The sequence below is a fragment of the Sebastes fasciatus genome, chromosome 14 (genome assembly GCF_043250625.1).
Source record: "Sebastes fasciatus isolate fSebFas1 chromosome 14, fSebFas1.pri, whole genome shotgun sequence".
Lineage (NCBI taxonomy): Eukaryota > Metazoa > Chordata > Actinopteri > Perciformes > Sebastidae > Sebastes > Sebastes fasciatus.
The window spans coordinates 19,264,409-19,285,628 of NC_133808.1; the positions used below are offsets into that span (position 1 = coordinate 19,264,409).

At 40.3% G+C, this 21,220-nt stretch overlaps 1 protein-coding gene across 3 annotated transcripts in view; it reads left to right on the top strand.

The window, feature by feature from the left end:
• Positions 1–21,220, top strand: part of igf2bp2a (insulin-like growth factor 2 mRNA binding protein 2a) — a 57,149-nt gene that overhangs the window by 19,500 nt on the left and 16,429 nt on the right. For 2 of the 3 annotated variants that reach the window (XM_074659503.1, XM_074659501.1), the window contains 2 exons: positions 16,716–16,764; positions 18,289–18,340. In XM_074659503.1, the coding sequence (XP_074515604.1) occupies positions 16,716–16,764; positions 18,289–18,340 (101 nt within the window). Of the gene's footprint in view, positions 1–2,206; positions 2,230–16,715; positions 16,765–18,288; positions 18,341–21,220 lie in introns of those variants that run through there. The other variant, XM_074659502.1, reaches the window with a different exon arrangement.

Below are 21,220 nucleotides of genomic sequence, written 5' to 3' on the forward strand. Positions count from 1 at the left end.
CAGTGGAGCTCAGGCTTCCTAACTTGAGATATCGATGTCAACTCAGGATATTTACTCAAGTATTTATCGCATATTGATCAGGAGCTGGAAACCCTGAGAGCGTCTCCGATAATTGAATTAGTCTACATATTACATTCCCACACAGCATCCTCCAAATGCATAAATACACACACATACACACACATACCAAACCATCGTCAGCCTCATCTTCCTCTCAAGCCCCCTGCCTCATTTCAGAGAGTAGGTCAGGATTTGGAGCCATTTTAGCCGCAGGATTAAAGTCTGACAGGGATAATGCCACTTCAGCCACTTGTGAGTCACGTGACACGAGATGATTCAAGGTTTTGTGAGGAGCACTACGTTTGTAATTAATGTATTGGAGGCCCATAGTAGAGCTGGTCGCCCATAAACGATAAAAAACTAGTCTTTTACAAAGGCCGCTGAGGAAAACAGCAGCCTCTCTGCAGTAAATATAATCCAGTCTCTCTAATGCTGAGAACTGCTATTGATGTAATTTTAACCTTAAACCCGTTTGCACTGCCCCCCCAACCCGCACAAGTGCGTCCTATACAGATAATCCCACCGCCTTGTTAATCTCTTGATGGTTTATCGGGGTCACCGCACTTTATTAACTTTACTTCACTTCAGTCACTTGTGTAAAATTGCTGCTAGTCTGAGGTTCATTTAATCTCTTTATCTGCTCTTATCTATCGGCGGTTCTGTTCTCCTTTATGTGCATGTTTATTTTTAAGGAGCGTCAATTCTTTGTGATGTTTAAATTGGCTTATGTTAAGTCTGAAGTGCAATGAACTGATAAATAAATAGATAGCTGTTAATTTGTGGTTGATTTCTGTTGTTTGTCACATTAATTATTCTTAACCACCAGGTCTCTACATTTATTAAGAGTGCTGAGGCATTTAAATAAATATTTCAGAGCTGCAACTCACAATTATTTTTATAACCAGTTTATCTGCCAATTAATTTCTTGAATAATTTATTAATAATTTGGTTTGTAAAATGTCAGAAAATACTTATAAATGCCAAGTTTCCAGAGCCCAAAATGACGTATTCAGATTGTTTTGTTTGACCAACAGCAAAAAAAACCACTCAAAATATTTAATTCACATTGTCATAAGACAAAAAAGCAGCAAATCTTCACGTTAAAAAATGATTATCAATTAATAAATTAATTGACTTGTTTCAGCTCTAAAATACTTTGCAAATGCGTAACACTTGTTGCATTTAAATTAATGCTGTTTGATTAAAATTCAGGCATTGCTACTTTAATTTTCATTTAATTTGTCCTTTATCTGAACAGGTGAAAGTCTGTTTGAGATTGAAATAAATATATAAATAAATACAAACGTAAACTGGCTACAATATTGACAATATGATTTTCCAAAACTATCCAAAATAAAGTAAAAAACAATACATTTAATATCAAATACATACACCAGAGTGCTATTTTTCAGATCCTTTAAATTTACCCAGAGTGATTTTTGTTTGAAGCCCCATGATTAGAAGCAAACACACAGCTTTAATTAAACTCCTGCTTCACCACATGCATGTGTCAGCCAGCAGCGCCCTCCCGGCCTGGCACCGGTTCTCAACCCCTCGTTTGAGAAACACAGCGTGTGTTTCGTTGTTTCCCAAAGCTTTGTTCTGCCGCTGTTTTTGGAGAGCTAGGACTCCTCGGTGACAGCAGCTGTGACTGGCAGGGGGTGTTTTTGAAATATGCTGCTTATTGACCAGGCTTGTCAGTGATTCAGTGTCTCAGAGGATGCATCTCCAGCCTCCTCCTGCTAGTTGCTTTACGTGTTTCCACTCTGTGTGTGTGAGGAACTTCCCCTGCAGACAGGGGGAGGGGAAAAGAGAAGAGGTGGTGCGTTCATGTGTGTGTGAACGAGTGAAGCTCGCTCTCCAGAGGGAGCTGGAGGGACGATGAGAGACAGGCTGTAGACGAGCAGGAGACAGGCAGGCAGGGAAACGGTTTGAGGGCTTTCGTAATGTTGAGTGGTGTGCGTGCGGTATTGATCCAGGTTAACCCCGTCGGGACCTACACCTATGGCAGGCGGGCTCAGCCTTGCAGCTACAGTGTAATACCTCATGGTCGGCAGATTAAAGGATGAGACCTAAGGAACAAGCTGCACAACTCAACATAAAGCAACAGCAGCAGCCATGAGGAGCAGCTAACAGCGGACCCACTCTGCACCGCCGCAGCATGAGCTGGTATCCACCTGTCAGTAGCTCTTAGCTCTGAGGTGTGTGTGTGAGAGAGAGAGACACACAGGAAATACATCAGTGTGTGTGTGTTGGCTATACATTTAGTGTTTGTGTTAGATGTGTGTGTGTGTGTGTGTGTGTCAGCCGCGTCCCCGTGGGCTCGCCGCGTGCCTGTCAGTAACAGTGCTGACTACGTGCTTTGTGACGGGGGACTCAGAGGAGTCCTCCGCCAGCGAAGTAGGAGCGTGGAGGAGCGGGCGAGCGTTTGGTGTGCGCAGGACACAGCAGAGCAGCGTGGCACATGACTCTGCAAGTCCTCTTGAATCATCTTTCTGTTTGTTTGTTTATTTATTTATTTATGTTCAGTCTGACGCTTGTGGCTCAGTGGCAAGGGATGGGGTTTTTAGCACCGGTAAACTGAACTGTAAATGCTGTAATTTGCAGCTGATTGAATGTTTTGCTGCATTGTGCGTGAATTACTTCTGCACAGGAATGCACATAATGTTTCCTGTTGTCCAGCACGTTCATATTCAGTTGAAGGTGTTTCTTTTTGAGGGCTGTTGGAAGGTCTTATTATTGCAAATTTCCCCGCTGTGGGAATAATAAAAGATTATCTTATCTCTTATCTCTCTTATTGGTATATATAGGTGTGTGTGTATATAAATAGGTATTTTGCCTATTGTTATTTCACTTTGATATTTGACCTACACTGTGCAGAATGATTTATGACACTAGAAGGCTGTTTTCACACCTTAAATGTGAGTTTAACACGTGTACGTTCGAGCAGAATTTTTTTTTTTAAATCACACCTTGGAAACCAATTTGAAACTTAACACAAGTTTTCAGCGCACACACACTGAGAATGGACTTTTGTGTGGAGTAATAGAGCAACTAACTATTATTTTCATTATCGATTAATCTGCCGATTATTTTCTAAATTAATCGATTTAATCGTTTGGTCCGTAAAATGAAGAAGAAAATAGTGAAAAATGTCCATCCCAGTCTCTCAAAGTCCAGGGTGATGTCTTTAAAAGATTTGTTTTGTCAGGCCTAAACCCAAAGATATTCAGATTAATTTGATATTAAAAGAGAAAAGATGGAAATCATTTAATCACTTTAATGATTAATCGATTATCAAAATAGTTGGCGATTATTTTTCTGTCGATCGACTAATTGATTAGTTGAGTATTCTTTGCAGCTCTATCGATCTATCTAGTAATTAAACTTTGAAATGAACAACATTTGCATATTGATAGATTCTGTTTTTTTCACTGAGCGAGAAGGAGTAGATATCATTTTAATAAGGTTTAAAGCTGAAGTAGGCGAGATTGGAGCAAATATGATTAAAAAATGTTATCTTCATAAAACGGTCGGTGTCCTCCGGTGCTCCTTACGGCATCTGCAAGATTTCACAGACCGGAGGAAAACAAGCAGTAAGAGCTGATCTGACGTCTGCTGTCCATCTGCTGTCTATGAGAGCTGGCTGTCAATCGCTTGCAAACTCTGACCAAACTGTCAAACAAGGGAGCGCTGATCAAATATGAATCAATATTATTACGTTAATGCCTATTTCTCGCCTCAAATGTTTTCAGAATCATCTTGTAGTGCACAGTTTAGCTGCAAAATGAGAAAAATATTTTAACTGGACAAAGATGCGACTAGGATCAACATGTTGTGTATTTAAATAAATATGTGGGATGGAGGCTCCCCATTCAGATGCTTTTTGAGGTTTTGATGACATTTAATCTGGAAAATATGTTTTCCTCTGGTAAACAGTAATTTGTTATTGTCCAGGTAGTACTATCAGACTAACAGACAAGATCCAGTACAGTTCTGACTCATTATGACCATCTATGAGCTCCCTGCTGCAGAGTAATGGACTGTTTCCTGCCTCTGTAGTCATATACTTGCTGGAAGGAGGTTCAGCAAAACATGCATTTAGATAAACCTGTGACAAGAATATGTTTTGCATCACATGTAAATGTCCAGATTTTTATTTAAATATTTGCATGCATACTGAGGGGCTTCAGTCGCTGTGTTGGAGCAAACAGATTTCAATTAAACAGAAATGCATTGTGACACAGCGATAAGCAAATGGAACATTTTAAAATACTCATTTCATTGGCGTAGTAGGCGTGACGGGAGAAAATTAGTTTTGTGTCACTTTGGCACCCCGCGGCATTTTAGCACTGACTGAAAATTTATTTGTAGTGATTACACCTGAGAGCTGGAAATGATTTTGTATCTGCTGCAGCAGTATGCAAATAACTTTAGACACTCTAAGAGGATGTCTTTATGTGTCTTATCTAACTGTAAATAGATATTTCTTTCATTTCTGCATTACATTATCTGCATATCTTTGAGCTAATTCTGTTGACACGTTGATAATGAGCGAGGGCTGTCTGAATGAGAGGAAAACAGCCTCTCACGCTGCGTGGATCTCAAACATGAAAGTCTTGCTTCTCTTGAGTCATTGAAAATCTATTGAGTCACTTGTAATTGCCCCCCTCATGTGACACTGAATCATTCCCTGATACAAGATATTAATCTACTTGAAATTTCCCTGCGTACCGATAGATGAACTTTGTACCACACGTGATGGATGAAGGAACAACGTGCCGTCTCTCTGTATTTACATCTTTCTATTAAGCAGCTGTGCGAGTGTCGGCAGACGTCAACAGGAAGGCTGTGGCTGCGGCGTGTGCCTACCTGCCTGGCTCTCGGCCGGCGCCACAGAGAAAACTAATGCGTGACGAGAAACAGGCAGGCAGGCTGAATTCTGATGAGTCCTCAGCCGCCGAGGGCTGGGAGGGAAAACAGAAGCAGGCACCTGAGCGCTGCACGCTGAGATGAGGTGGTTAGCAGCAGCGTGGAGCGGCAGCTTTGTTCACTCTGCAGTATCAGTGTGAGAAATATGTGGTGAGGGAACAATGAAGAAGAGCAGATACAATGGCTGTTTTCTTACTTAGGATGATGGACGGAAAGGTCCTTGATGAATGCAAATGAATACCTGGAGGTATGAAAGGACTTAATGAGACTGAATGTGAAGGAATCTGTCGCCAGTAATAATTATTATTACTTTGGAATTTTCCGTACAGTATATGTATTATTTTAGATGAACCAAGGACTGCCTATTTTTTTGTCTTTGGGGGGTATCTCTTCAATTTAAGCAGAAATAAGCAATTTTCCTACAAACTGTCTCTGAAGGTTTTCCTTCACCCTCAAAAACAACCAACATGACGTGATGTGTCAGCTCGTTGTCATTCACAGGGCGTCAAATACCGACACTCGGTGTGTGATACCGCCGCACAAGGCACCCTTTAGTGCCTGTATGAGACGCACCGGACTTTCCATTAACTGCAATGTAAACCCATCTGCGGCAACTCAGAGAAAATGCGCCGGGAGTGTGGTGACGTAGTTTAAAGAGCAAAAACACACACTAAGTATGGCTCCAACAAACACAAGGCTTTTCATCCAGGAGACCACTGTTTGCCTCCCACGTGTTACATTTCACTTTCACTTTAAAATCAGCTGTTCGTTCATGTCTCGTGGTCACAACGTTCAGTTTCATTTTCACGTCGTTTTAAGCCCAACCATGTAATTCTTTCCTAAACCTAATTTAAGCTGGGCATACACTGTACAATTTAAAAAAATGTTGTGTAATTCCTACTCTTACTGTACGAGTACATCGTTTGCAATGTAAAGTCACGATTTATGTGCTCACACTGTACGGTCCGATCGTCAACTACAACCTGATATACCTGTAAAATAGAAAAAAAACATCTCGTGGGCCGTTCTGGCTGTTGACTGTTGACAAAAAAGATTTGTTTGAAAGCTAGGAAGGCAGATAGAATTTGTTTGCTAGCAGAGGTCTGTACGGGTCACAATGAAGGCAGAAACGAGCTGCCTTGATCATCTGAGCCATCCTGTCTACTTTTACTATATCTATTGTACATTGCTATCTTGATAGCTACGCTCTGATTACTGTAAGAAAATGTAGAAACAAGGCACTGAGGTTGGGGAATCGGCTCGTGGCTCTACTTCAACTGTGCGAGAGGAGTTAATCGGTCCTCGGTCCACCCTGTACACCGCCCGGCGAAGCTGAAATTCAGTCTGACTCTAAAATGAGTCACGCGGCTCAAAATTCAGGCCTCAAACGGGCCAAAATCGTACAGTGTATTTCCAGCTTAAGTGGTTTTGTTACCTAAACCTAAAGTGACGACTAGGGGCGTTACAAAGCAGCAGTATGTGACGAGTTGGGTTGAGAATGTGTTGGATATTTTTTGTTGCTGTGATTAGGGAGATTATTGGCTAATTCAGTTAGATAAAGCTGCTATAGTCAGTATTTATCACATGTATGTGAAAGATGCCACTTGTAGTGACGAACTCTCAGTGGATTATCACCACACAGTTCCCGAGTTAAGCGTCTTTCAGTTCATTGATTTGGTTTTACATCACATAACTTAAAGCAGCGTCGTTTCATCTGAAGCAGCTGTTTTCATCAAGAAAAACCTCTGATAAACTCAGTTTTCTACCTGCCCAGCAACAAAATGTTGGGTCTTAGCAGCTGTTATTGCTTTGCCAACTACTTTTTCCAAGGTCAAGAATGAACCTTCAATCTCAGTTTCAGTCTTCTATGAGAGTACATTATTTAAAACTTAATTAATAAACCATCTTTGTGGGGCGGCTGGCTCAGTAAGGAGAGCGGTTGTCTGGTAATCGGAAGGTTCCTGCTTTGATCCCCGGCTCCTGAGATTTTTTCGAAGCACCGTCCTTGAAAGAAAAGCTCAATTGAAACCCAAGTAAATGTTCATTCACTATTAATGTGTTATTGGAAATTGTTATGGCAAGTGTTTGCTTGCCTGCAGACACATTTCACATCGTACATGCAGACCTGCTCTGACTGCACTGACTAAAACAAACGATCTACGCTTCGCTTGCAATTAATCAGAAGTTTTCAAATTGAACACTGTCTCTTCTATTGGCACCAAATCGCAGAGTTCTTTCCAGGAAACTCTTGGGAAATTATAGACATGTAAAAATAGAACATAATAATACAATGATAAATATACCAAATATTGTACCGAGACCCTCACAGGTACTGCATTTGGCATAAAAATATGCTCAAATCATAACATGGCAAACTGAAGCCCAACAGGCAACAACAGCTGTCAGTGTGTCAGTGTGCTGACTTGACTATGACTTGCCCCAAACTGCATGTGATTATCAAAAAGTGGGCATGTCTGTAAAGGGGAGACTCGTGGGTACCCAATGAACCCATTTTCATTCACATATCTTGAGGTCAGAGGTCAAAAGACCCCTTTGAAAATGGCCATGACATTTTTTCCTCCCCAAAATTTAGCACAAGTTTGGAGCGTTATTTAACCTCCTTCGCGACAAGCTAGTATGACATGGTTGATACCAATGGATTCGTTAGGTTTTTCAGTTTCATATGATATCAGTATCTTCACTCTAGCTTTAAAATTGAGCCCGCTACAACCTCCGAGAGATAGATTGCATTAATGCATTATAGAAATTAGTAGCGTTAAAATAAATTTGCATTAACGCGTTATCTTTGACAGCCCTAATATAAACTGTATATATATATATATATATATATATATATACACAGTATTTGGTATTGTCCATGTCTACACTAGATCAACTACATTTCTTCTGAGCACTCATGATGTATTTGAAAAATGAAAAATGAAAATGCCTTGACATCTAATACGACGTTGTGGGTTGCAGTATATACAATATACATAATACACTATGCTGATGGTAACATGTGAGCTTAGGAGCTGCTTCAGGGTTTGTTTGTCCTTCTAGAGGACAAATAGCAGCACATCTTTGCGGCTGAAGGACACTAACAACTTCTCTCATACAAATCCTGTTATCTCTGCTCCACAACAATGGGATGGGCCTTAGAGAAGCGCTTATAGGAGCGCTACACAGAAATGGCCTCAGCTCCGTCTTAATCCAGCAAAACAGGGACCGGGACACAGTGGGAGTGCCGCCGGGGTTTGAAAAGAGGAGCAGAGGGACGTCGTCCACACAGTAGTAGGGTCTCCTGAATATCGTTGACTTGTTGCTTCCTCTCTGAGGTTTCAGGGCATTTAGGCGCTTAAGAGCTTAAGGGTCAAAGCTAGAAATTGGGTTAATTCAGATTAGATGAGTCTGCGGTTGGTGTGGACCACCAGACTATTTGACCGATATAAGATGGTGCTGTTTCACTTCTAGACTGGGTATAAATTAGACCTTTTAGCAGTGTTGCAGTGAGATGTAAAGGAATAAGAACAGCGTTTTTCAGCTTAGAGCTTTACAATAGTGATGATGTGAGAGCTCACATACTGTACATGCACATGATCACATTATACTGCACTCAGCCCTGAAACCACTACACATAAAAGAAGCAGACACATTAGTGTTGCTTAGACGGTGCGTATCACGGCTTTTGTAATATGATCATGTAATAGGTGCATAATCACATGGCTGCAGTGTGATTTACGACCGCAGAGGTTTTCATTTCCTATTTTATCTGCATGATATGGCTGCGATGAAGGCCAGATCATCTTTCATTTTGAAAGTCATCAATTATCTTGCGTGCAATATGAAGTCTTTCATCGGACTGTTTCTGGACTTCCGGTGTCTGCTGTGTCATCAAGCGTGCGTGGCTTCGAAGCGCTTTGTCAAGACAGGGAGGGGTGAAAAATAAAGATTTCTGTCCATAAGACTGATCCGGTGATATGGCTCATTTTATCAAAAGGAATGAATAATGTCGTTAAGCTTTATAATATGTGCCTGGTGTGAAACAGTGGCGAGTCAGTCAGGGGGAGCGTTGACAGCTAAATGGACACAGGAGAAAGGAAAATGACAGTTAAATGGAGAAAAAAAGCCTTTATCAGCTGGTGAATCTTCCATTAGGTGTGAGGCTTCTAGTAGAGGTGACTGTGTGTGTGTGTGCTCCGGACAGCGCCGGTGGACTGAAAGGCTATTTAGGATGTCTTTTTATTCGTCCAGACAGAGCGCCTCCCCGCTGGGAACAGGACAGCGTGTCTTGTGAGCCGATCCCTGACAGCAGCATCCGCACAGAGCAGGCAAGGGAAGGTAAACAAGGCTTTTAAAGGCCTCATTAGACTGAATTCTTGAGCGGAGAAGGAAATGTTTAATCATTCACTCCTGTGAGTTTCTGTAAAAAAAAAAAAAGAAAAAGAAAATGGCTTTGCCCTCACACTCTAAAAGATATCTGAAAAAAAGTGCTCTGAATTGAGTGGCCTTGATTTTTTCGGAGCGTTTTCAGATCAAATTTCATTGAGTTTATGACAAATTGAATAGCCATTTTGTACTGTTCATACTGACTGAAGAGATTTTCAATATCACATGTGTTAGGAACACAGAAAGAAAAATTTACTTTCTTCTCCCTTACACTAAATATTTTACAGGTCATAGCCGTTAATAATCTGCATACGCCTTTTATTGCACTATTTAATTTAACAGCAATTAAGGGAATTAGAAACCTTGGTAACACTTCATTTTACAGGTCCGCTAATTTCATGATAATTAGGTGATAACAACCTTCTTTGGAATTACTGCCAAATTACCCCAATATTTACCTCAAAATGTATCGAAAATTACTTTATGATAAATGTTATTTAATAATTATATTCTGCTATTTCCCAATAGCTGGTAATTTATTGAATACATTTCCAGGAAAAGAATACAAAGTTAATTTACATGCTTTATTTCCATGTCTGCTGATAAATAGATAATAATAATTAGCAAATAACTTCTTTGAAATTTCTTAAAATAACTCTGAATCATGACATTACCTACCAGGTTACATTTGTGTAGACAATAAGTCACACAATGGTGAGATTTGTGCCTGATCAGAAGTGTCTCCTATTAGTTTTGGTTTTCCACCTCCGATGAAGAGCAGCCGCTTCTCAAGCCTAAGGGCCTTATTCTAACCATTATATGCTATTTTAGCATATAATGGTTAAATAATGTTTATAATAAAGTCATTTTTGAATGATGATTTCAAATATGTTACTTGCTAATTATCACCTAATTAACATGAAATTTGCGGACCTGTAAAATGAAGTGTTACTGAAACCTTTAAAAGTAGTGTCTAGTTAGGGATGGGAATTGATAAGATTTGATCAATACTGATTCCATTATCAATTCACCCAACTCTCATTGGGTAGAAAAAGAGTACATTCAGTTTTTTAGCGCCCCGCTTTTGAGTGTTTTTTAATCTCCGCCATGGCTCCGGTCCCAAACAAACTGAAACATGATACAGTGTGCGTGTGGTGTTACGTCATAGTGCATGCGTAGCTGTCGGAAAGCATCGATAAGAGGAATCGTTAGTCACGGAGGCATGCGATGCCAAGGAATCGGACAACTAGGAACCGGTTCTCGATTCCCATCCCCATATCTAGTATCTCTAGTATCACTTTAAAGCTGCCTTCACATGAGATTTGCTCTTCACTCACAGCGCGATATGGCGCAGAGCATTGCAGAGGCAGCAGGTAAAATATCTCCCCATAAAGAGCACAAGGAACGCCTTTCACTGTTTCTAGGCAACAACAACAGTTGCAGCTGTTCTCATTGGTTGTGCTTTTAAAGTTCAGCGGCAACCGAGGTCAAAGTTGAAATAATTTTAACTTTGAGCACAGCGCTCGGTGGCAATTTCGAGCGGTGCGGCACGTCAAGGGTAGCGCTTCCACCTAGTCGGGCGGCACTTAACATCTCTCTGCATTTAATCCTAAGCATTGTAGGAGCAGTGAGCTGCTGTGAAGCACCCGAGGAGCAACTTGGGGTTCAGTGTCTCGCTCAAGGACACTACGACATGTAGCCAGCAGGAGCCGGGGATGGAACCGTTAAAGGACGCTACCTACTGAGCTACAGCTGCCCTCGCTCTCCCCACAGGGAAACTATGGCACAGCCAGCACAGAGCGATTTTTCCGCAGATCAAGTGTAGACGGCTTAAAGTCATTCTTGACATTTGGTTACCATAATAATCTAAGCTCAAACATTCATAGTCTTTCAGAGCTTTTAACCCCCTACTCTTGGTCTTCTTCAGGAAATGGTTTTCACTGCATGGCTTAACTTTAGTGAAAAGTAATTAAGTACATTTATTTAAGTGCTATATTTAAGTGCTTCTAATAATTCTACACTTTTACTTAAGTAAGATAAATGCAGGGCTTTTAGTTGCACGGCATATTTTTATACTATTGCTACTTCAATTCAAATAAAAGATCTCATTACATCTTCATCTGCTGGAAGTGAAGGTCCCGTGATAACAACCTGTCATATTATGTGGTAGTTTTTAGTCTAGATTTAATAGATCATATCTCCCCAAATCTTTGACTCACAGCATTTTGTAAATGCGTCATATATTTTAGATTGTGTTATGTTTTATGTCCATAATTTGTGGTGTAATTTTTCCCAGACTGTCCTTCGCTGTTGACGTCTCATCCCACCACTTTTCTTTGCTTCCACCAAAGAGAGTTTTATTTCAAAGACAGACACACACATAGTCTTTATTCAATCATCTCCGTCCACATGCAGTACGGTGACTCATGTATGGCGGACTTCAGTCAAAACTCCTTTCTTTAGGATTTAAAAAAATATTCAAAGTCATTGCTAATTCTATCAGATCACAGAGGGCATTGTTCCTGCAACTAACCATTATTTTAGTAATCGATTAATCTGCTGTTAATTATTCTTTATTAATTGTGTGAATAAAACTCTAGAAAACAGTTTAAAAAAGACCTTCACAATATCCTAGAGCCCAAAGGTTGATCAAAAGGTAAAAGAAAAGGAAACATCACAAGGGATGAAAACAATAGGTGGGAAAAATAAGTTTTAAAATGTATATTAGCCCTTTTGATGATCAGATGTTCATCTTTAGGAACACTGCAAACTCCTGGCGAGTGATGAATACCCTCTTTCTCACCCCTCTCTGTCCGCCCGCCCTCTCAGAGGTTAAAATTCCTCCGACCGCTCTGCATGCATGTGTGTGTATTACTATGTATGTGTATTAGTATGCACGCGTGTTAGCAGACACGGTTTCTTACCTCGTGCAGGTGGGTGCAGTAAATATTAGCTTTTCAAATGAACATGGCCACCCTCAGATATTTAAAGGCCGAAATTGAGAGGCTTTCTATTTTCTCTCTCTCTCTCTCTCTCTCTCTTGGCCGGCTGCTCCAAACCAGCAGCAGACAGCTCGGTCACATTCAACAAACATTAAGTAACCGTTGACTTCGTTCTGTATCTTCTACTGCAGCTCGTTTTGGACTTTGGGAAAAGGAGGAGCTGAGAGAGGCTGCTGGGTTCACCTTGAATGCAAACAAACAGATATTAGCAGAAGCCTGCTTCTCCACATAATACCACTGGGTTACTCCCAGATTATAAAGCAGCACACATAACCTGAGGACAGTAGCTAGACATAAACACTGCACACAGACAATAGTATATGTTGCAGGGTGGCATGTGTCGTGAGCCTCTCCCTACCCTGGAGACAGACAGTGACAGAAAGCAGTGATCTTATGGTTAGCCAGCGGCCACAGGCATGCTGAAAATGAGACCTTGAAGAACTGACGGGAGACGCTGTCACTTTTTCCGAGGGATGTCCATTCAGGGAGCTACCGCTGCATATTTCAGGATGACAGACAAGCAAGTGGCCTTTAAAACATGTACAAGCTACAGAGAAGAAGAAAAACAAGTGTTGCTGACGTAAAGATAGTGGGACAATATTGACAAAGAAAGATTATCCTCCGGGAGTTTGCCTCACCTGACAGCGAATCCGCTAACGTGCTTATTAACATTTAAGCGCACAGAGGACGGCATCACTGTGCTGCAGTTCAGCGTCATGTAGTCTAACATTACATCAAGGTAACAGTTGGCAAGTCAATTAGCAGAAACACAATAGAGAACTGGGCCCTACGAGTCCACGGGGCTATTTAAGCAGGAGATGCTGAATGAAAGGAGCTTTTAGTTTCCATATTGGGCAAGCGTTTGGGGCTGTTTTGAGGTTTGGAATTGGCCAAACGCTTTTCAGCTATTGGCTGCATTTCGGCGGCAGGAGGTTGTTTACTACGTTCGAAAAAGGTTATGTGTTTTAGCGGTACATGCTGATTTTTATCGGTTTACCCTTGTTTGGATACAAGTTGCCAAGAGAGATCTTTCATGGAGCCTCTCGTTTTAAACCACCATCAGTGACAGAAAGCTTGCAGGCCACCGTGTGGTAAGACACGCTGGGAATTGTCGGTTTTTGTTGTCTGTTTTCTGAGCTTTTTGTGTCCGCTGAATGTTTCTGTAGTAGGAGGCACATAACAGAGGAAAAAATAGACTTAAAGAGGACTTATTGTGCTTTTTATCAGGTGCATATTTGTATTTTGGGTTTCTACTAGAACATTTACATGCTTTAATGTTAAAAAAAATGCTTTATTTATCTCATACTGGATGTGTTGGAGCACCTCTTTTCACCCTCTGTCTGAAATGCTCTGTTTGAGCTCCTGCCCCCCCTCCCCAGGTCAGCTGGCCCACTCTGTTGTGATTGGTCAACCAAACCAAACTCTTTGGACTCTGCTCCAGCTCCCCTCTAACTAGCTTTGTTTGAAGGCGTGCCAAACTAGCCTCTAGGCAGGTATTATGCAAATGTGTTACTTGGTGACATCACCACGTTACGGAAGAAAAGGCGTGACTTCAAAAAGTCTGCGGGTAGAGTAGCTCTCTTTGGCGTGGACTTTGGGCTTTGTACCTTTGCAAACCTTTGACATGCACAAAAAACTATATAACACACTAAAAGAAAAAGCACAAAAGCATAGTAGGATCTCTTTAACTCATTTTTTCCTGTTTTATTTATGAAAATATTTACCTTTTAGTCACTGATATAGATGTCATTATAGTTAGTAGAATAATATTAATGTCATTTACATGTGAATGCAAACATTTTCCACTGTTCTGACTTTTTTGTGATGGCTTACCTTATAATGCAATAATAGCAGTTTATTCAGTTACTCCTCAATATTTTAACAATAGTGCTTAAAGTTCAGATGGATGAGGAGAGGAGAGAAGAGAAGAGGGCTGTCCTAAATCCGTGTGACGCTGTGTTTCTCCTCTTCGTTTTTTTTTTTTTTTTTCCCTTGCGCAGCACAATCAGAAAGAGTCATTCATTCATGTCCAGCTGCCGGCTCGGTCCGCTCGTCCTCTCCTCGCTGCTGACAGGAAATTCTGACCTGCGGTCTCAGATGTGTACAGAGAGAAAGATGCAAAACCTAGATGGAGAAATGTGTGTTAGTGTGTGAGCACAATGCATTCAAAGCAGAGCGAAGACGCAGGAATGAGCTGTGTGTTTGTTATACGCTTGCATCTGTGCGTTTATGTCTCTGTGGAGAATCCTCCTGAGCTTAGATCCACCTCTTGTTATCGCTTTTTATTACCTTTCCTCCTCCACTTTATTTCTGTACCTCCACTCTTGCTCCTGTTATGCCCCTTAATTGTAGTTAAATGATTTTTTTGGGGATACGGTTGCACAGCGGTGTGGCTTTTTCTCTGCCAGCCTCTCTGCTTTTTAAATCAGCAGCTCTCATTGCGGAGCTGGACTCTCTCACGTTAATGTAGTTGTTAACAGCCTGTGGTCACCGGGCGGTTTGTGTGGCGGTGCTGTTTGAGCTGACACGCTCACTGGAGGGAGAGAGGAAGGCTGTGAGGAAGCTCTAAACGACCGGCTAGAGAGGGACGCTGTCCCATCTGTACGTCTGTCTTTCTGTCTTCTCTGACTGACATGTTTTGGTAAAGAACTAAAAGATGTAGTTAAACCAAGCTTGTTCAAATCGTCATCATCTTGACGGCTCAGGGTTTGATCACATCGTGTTGTTGATTACAAATCGAATTCACAAAGTTGACAAGCGACAGAAAAATAAGGAAAAAAATGGAAATGAATGTGAAATAGAAAACAAGAGTGAAACATTTTCAAGGAATAAATGAAAATCTTGTTTATTTGCTGGTACAGGTATTTTTTTCTTTCCTTTAATCTCTTATCTAAAAACACAATAACCACCTGTGACTTCAACTTCACTTGATTATTTTTCATGTAAAATTTCAGCGCTAGTTTTCCAAGTAAATGTTATCTTCATCACTATTTAATTCATCTGTGAATTGTATGAATTCTACTTGATTTTATTATGCAATATAATCTGCTTATAGCACTGTATAATATTAGTTAGAATCATTATTTTATAAATAGTCATAGTGCTTTATAGGCTAACAATAATCTCAACACATTATATAGCATTTTATAATGAGTTATATGAGGTCAAGTATCATAATACTTCATAATATCTGGTCACTCACTGACATTTTTTACAAGGATCATAGTGTATTATAATTCCCATAGTTGTAATACATTATAATCTTTTAAAATGCATTATAATCACTCTTCTAATGCATTTTAATGTGATAAGTTACTCAAATGATCATTGTTTTCTTTAAATAAAGTGAAATCTTTGCAAGAACACACACAACTTTGTGTCATTAATTTTTATGTTACTTAAAGCAAACAATGACAACTTAGCGTGACTTCTAATCACAGTATTATGCATTATAAAAGTGATTATAATGCATTATAGAAAAGATAATTACAACTATGGGAATTATTATAGACTATGATCCTTGCAAAAAACAGTGACCAACAATTATGAAGTATTATGATACTTGACGTTATAAGTAATTATATAATGTGTCATGATTATTGTTATAAAGCATTATGAATATTTATGAGTGTGTGTAACTATAATTATACACTGCTATAAGAAGATTATAATGCATTATACGTATGTTTATAATGCATTATAGACATGGGAGTCATAGAAAGTGTTACCTTCCGTCTTTCAGGGTCCAATATCAAATAAAAACAGCTTTTTTTGTTTTTTAATTGTTAAATTACGAACAGGGGCGATAAATTAAATAATAATCTCTAATCAAATTGGTTTGGATTTATCAAATAATTTTTCGTCATTGCCGTTTTCAAATTACAGCCATATTCATTCAAATCTGCTTCTTCGGGTCTTTTTGTGTCACTTCCACATCTCGTAGTGAGAGTGGTAAGAATAGCACTCGTAGGGGGGGTGTTACTGAGAGCCACTACTGCTGTCTAACAAACGTCTTCACCTACACACCTACACATCCTCCAGCAGCTCTACGACAGTCCTTTGATATGTGATGTGGTCTAATAAGCTGTGGGCGTTTTACAAAGTTGTGACTGTTAGGTGACATACAGTACAGCTCTGACTCTGCATTTCTGCCCTCGTAACCGAGACGTCTCTGCTTCTTCTTCTTCTGTTGAATATGTATATTGTGTGTATGAGGAGTGAAGTTTGGACTTTTCTGTGCAAACACAACAGATGACTGTAACTTTCAAGTGTGTGAGTGTGTGTGGTTCAGGTCTGTTAAATCCACTCCGTCTGTGTCTCTCATCTCTGCAGGAGTCGGAAGATCCAGATCCGGAACATTCCCCCTCATCTACAGTGGGAGGTCAGTTGTTTGTCTCTCTCCGTCCGTGTGCGTGCGTGTGTGCGTGCGTGCGTGCGTGCGATGCCCAGTTGAAGCACCAGGTAGCACATAAACCAGTCTCCCGACCATGAGTCACCATCTTTTATACTGTATTTCTCTGCACACTTGAGCATTTGTGTGCATGTGCGCCGAGATCTTCGTCAGTGTTTGTTACTGTGTGAGTGACACTGTATCTGTGCGTGAACATCTGTAACCTCGCTGGGGTCCAAGTTGTTTTTCTGTGTGAGTGTCTCTGTCGTCACGCCTGACGACTATCCCATTTCTCAGGGTTGCTACTATATATACAGGTTGTCAACTCGCTCCGAGAAAACTCACAAAACTTCTCAGACCATTAAGACATTTTGAAAATACCAACATTAATGGGAAAATCACTCTGTTTATTTGATAGTTATAAAACCTTTTAACTTTTCAATGCAATCTGGCAAATAAAGGTACATATACCCCACCTAATTTACTCTATACTCTATCCAGTCAGACCTTTATGAATAGATGGACGTATAAATCTCTATATCTCAAATATAATAGAATCTTTTTGGTCTTTATTATAGATTAATATCTGGAATATAATAGAATAAAACTACATTACTAATGTAATAAAAAAAATGTTTAACACCATAACGGCAACATTAATAATTTGAGTATAGTTTTGTATATTGTCCATGTGTTAAAACATCTGTCAATCATTTTAGGAGTTATAGCAAATTCCAATCTTGTGCTCTGAATTTAACTTTTGTATTACAGATTGTACCTTTAAAAAGCATTTACCAAGTCCCTCATAAGTTCTTAGTAACTTATAGCTAGTTTCAAACTGATTTACTAACTTTGGGGCCGGTTGCATAAAAATAGACCTCTAGTCTTTGTCTTAAATATAACTTTAAGTCAGACTTACTATAGACACTTTAATTTACCTGTTGCATATGGGTGCACTATGGGTGAAATAAGACACTTCACAGAAAATAATATTGCGGATATAACAGCAACACCACATCAAGTATGGGAGAAAATAACGGAAAGGTAAACAGCATAAATCCAACAGTTGAAATAGTTAGCTCAAAGTAATGGATAAACATGTGGCTAACTTTCCTACGTCAAATTAAGTCAGTCTAAATATTTATGCAACAGACAGATTTAATCAGGTTATGTAACTGGTCCCAGGTTTCACCATTACAAATTAATATTTCCTCAGCTAGTAAAACTTAAGTTTGTGTAAATCACAAGCAATCAACTATGTCAACATATTATTATTTATTACAAATGTCGGTGGGATTTTGAATGAGGCTCTGAAGATCTGGTTTCACTTTGGCTCTCTACGCTTCCACTTGCTATCACTGGCCCACATAAGCACCGGGAGCACTAGACGTGTTTGTGTGTGTGTGTGTGTGTGTGTGTGTGTGTGTGTGTGTGTGTGTGTGTGTGTGTGTGTGTGTTTTTTTGCATCAGTGGCTGTAGTTGTGTCTCTAACCCACGCTCTCAATTCTCCCTCAGGTTTTGGACGGCCTCCTCGCTCAGTATGGTACTGTAGAAAACGTGGAACAAGGTACAGAACTCCTCTCCTCCTGTTTTCTCATCACCATCTGGTTCCAACTGTTCAATGCATATGTGTCTATTTAGCAACACACACACACACACACACACACAGACCTCCCAGTGAGTCAAGTCTCCTGTGTGACTTGACTTCCTCGTTACCATCATCCCACACACCCATTATCTAAACATAACCCATCTTTGCATATAAATCAGTCTTTATCATCTCGTCTGTCTGCGCGCATGTGTGTCTTATAAGTTTGACCCACGGAGAGCAGCGTTTGAATTACATGCAGCCTCTATAATAAGCACTGTGTATAGCCACGGGTCCCCATTGGCCTCAGCGTATGGATTGAAGTGGGCAGACATGGCAGACGTCCAGTAGTAATGTGTCCATATGTGTGTGTTTATGCCTGTTTGCTTGTGCGTCTGTTTTGGGGAGGTGCGTCGTGGTAATGGGGGAGGACACTGTAGGCGCCTGTGGTGAGGCTTTTGCACTGTCTGATGGAGTACGTGTGTGTGTGTAAGTGTGTGTGTGTCAGCCTTAGGAACTTTTCGCTGTCTACACACATGCACGAGAAGTAGACGTGCACACACGGGGACAAACAAACAAACACACACACACACACACACAATGTCTCTCTGTGTGTCAAAGCAGCCACGACCAACTACCACCCACTGTACTCATGACAGGTGCTAAAAGAGAACCCAGCAGAGAAATTACTCCACTCAGAGTTTCCCAGACGTCGCCGTAAAAACAGCCCACTTCATCTGTACCGTATATCAGACACCAGCGCAGCGTTTCCTCCTCTTCCCTCTTCTTTAGTCCGGCTTCTCCGAGTTGCACAGTAGCAGTGTGTATGATCAAAGCTTCCAGAAAACCCGCTCGTGTATCTGTCCCCTGTCTTAGTTCGCTTTCTGTGTCTCTGTCCAACTTCCTGTCTGCCTGTCACTTTTTCACTGCCCGTGCGCTCTGGTTACGGGGGGGGGGGGGGGGGGGGAGGTTTTGGAGGAGTCCCATGTTCTTGTGTGGCATGGTGAAGGCTGCCCGTGGCGGGGCAGGTCGGGCGGGGCGGGGCAGAGCTGGCTGTGAACGCCGGGGCCGGGCGCCATGCCAGGCTCGGCCCACTCACCCTCTCTAAGCCAGCTGGGCACTCTCACTGGTTTTAACCCTTCCAAACCTGCTGTCCGCAGCGCACTCGCAGGTTTGGACTGACAGAGAGACTCGATCTGATGCCTTTTTTCTTTTATTTCTGACACTTTTCTAAATAAAAAAGAGTCCACTTTAAAACATTTGTTTCACTATTCCTATGAAATTGGCAAACATGTTTATATTTTCTAAGATAGCTGAAGCAGTGGATGTTTTTTAAGCGGGCTTTGGCATCAGCCCTCACAATCAAAGAGCGGTGGCTTCTTTGTTGACTCATCATTTTGACATTTTAGTGGTTACACAAACAGAGATCCTTCGTTGACAAAGCAGAGATGCCGTTGTCTCTCCTGACAGAGGTCTTGCCAGAAGGCATTTCATCAATAAGACATACTGTGTTAAACTTACATACAAAACATCCCTAAAAAGCATTTAATATGATGACAGGTGATCTACTTTATTTAGCCTCACTAGACACAGGACAGTATTTAGTATTTTTTTTGTTTTTGGTATTTATCCTTCAATTTAGGGCAGAAACTAACAATTACTGTCATTACCAATTATTCTGGTGATTATTTTCTAAATTAACTGATCATTTGTTTGGTCTATAAAATGTAATTAAATTGCAAATTTTGTCCGAACCAGGGTTATTATAGTAAACGAAAACTGAAACTAAAACTAAAATAAGCAGTGAAAACTAATTTTAATAAACTGAAACTAAATAAAAAGTAAATCCTTTAAGAAAAACTAAACTAAAACTATATTGCCTGGGTAGAAACGAATAAAAATAAAATCAAATCGAACGTGAATTAATTTCAGTTTTAGTTTTTTTTTTTAACTTTACTGTATCACTACCGTAAAAAGGAGACGGCATGAATTTTTGTCAACTCTCGGGACATTGAGCCACAGAAATTGCACCAACTTGATATTCCCGGAGACGGCGCTATGACACGATTGCTTCACTAAAGTAGCACGAAGATTAAACATTTTGTCCATTCCTAGACATTTCTCTAACCATGTATTTTGTATGTATATAGTTGCTACATACTTCTGAGACATTATAGCTGACAAAAATAAACTAAAAGTACTGTAAAACTAAGATTAAATATTTAAAAACTAAAATAAACCTTTCTAAAAAACTGAAACTAGCAAATGCACTCTGAAAACTAACTAAACTCAACTAAAATAAATCGAAAAGTCAAAATCTAAATACAATAAAAGCTAATTGAAAATTCAAAAGTAGTATAACCTTACCGAACAACAGTCCAAAACCTAAAGATATTCTGTTTACTAACACAAAAAGCAGAAAATTCTCATAATTGAGAAACTGATACTGGGAATATTTTGTGGTTTTCGTTTGAAAAATTACTTAAATTATTAATTGATTATCAAAATAGTTGCAAATTAATTTTACGTCAATCAACTATTTAATGAATCAACTCATTGTGAGCTTTTTTTTGCATGTATGTACAGTGGTGTGGTCCCAGTGGGAATCAAACCCATAACTGTTGCAGTTGTCTTCCCAAGGTGTGGTCCTGTTGTTGCACTTTATCACAGATTACCTGCTTTGTTTAAGCCGTCGTGTCAAACTTAAATCTGTTATTGTGGAAGTGGCAGAGAGGCTATTGTATTTAGCAGCTCCTGTCTGCAGAGGCAGCAGCAGCGTGGTCTGGAGGGAAGCCAGACCGGTGATGGCTGTAATGGATTCACACAGAGAAGTGTCTCTTTGGGTCACCACGGGAACCT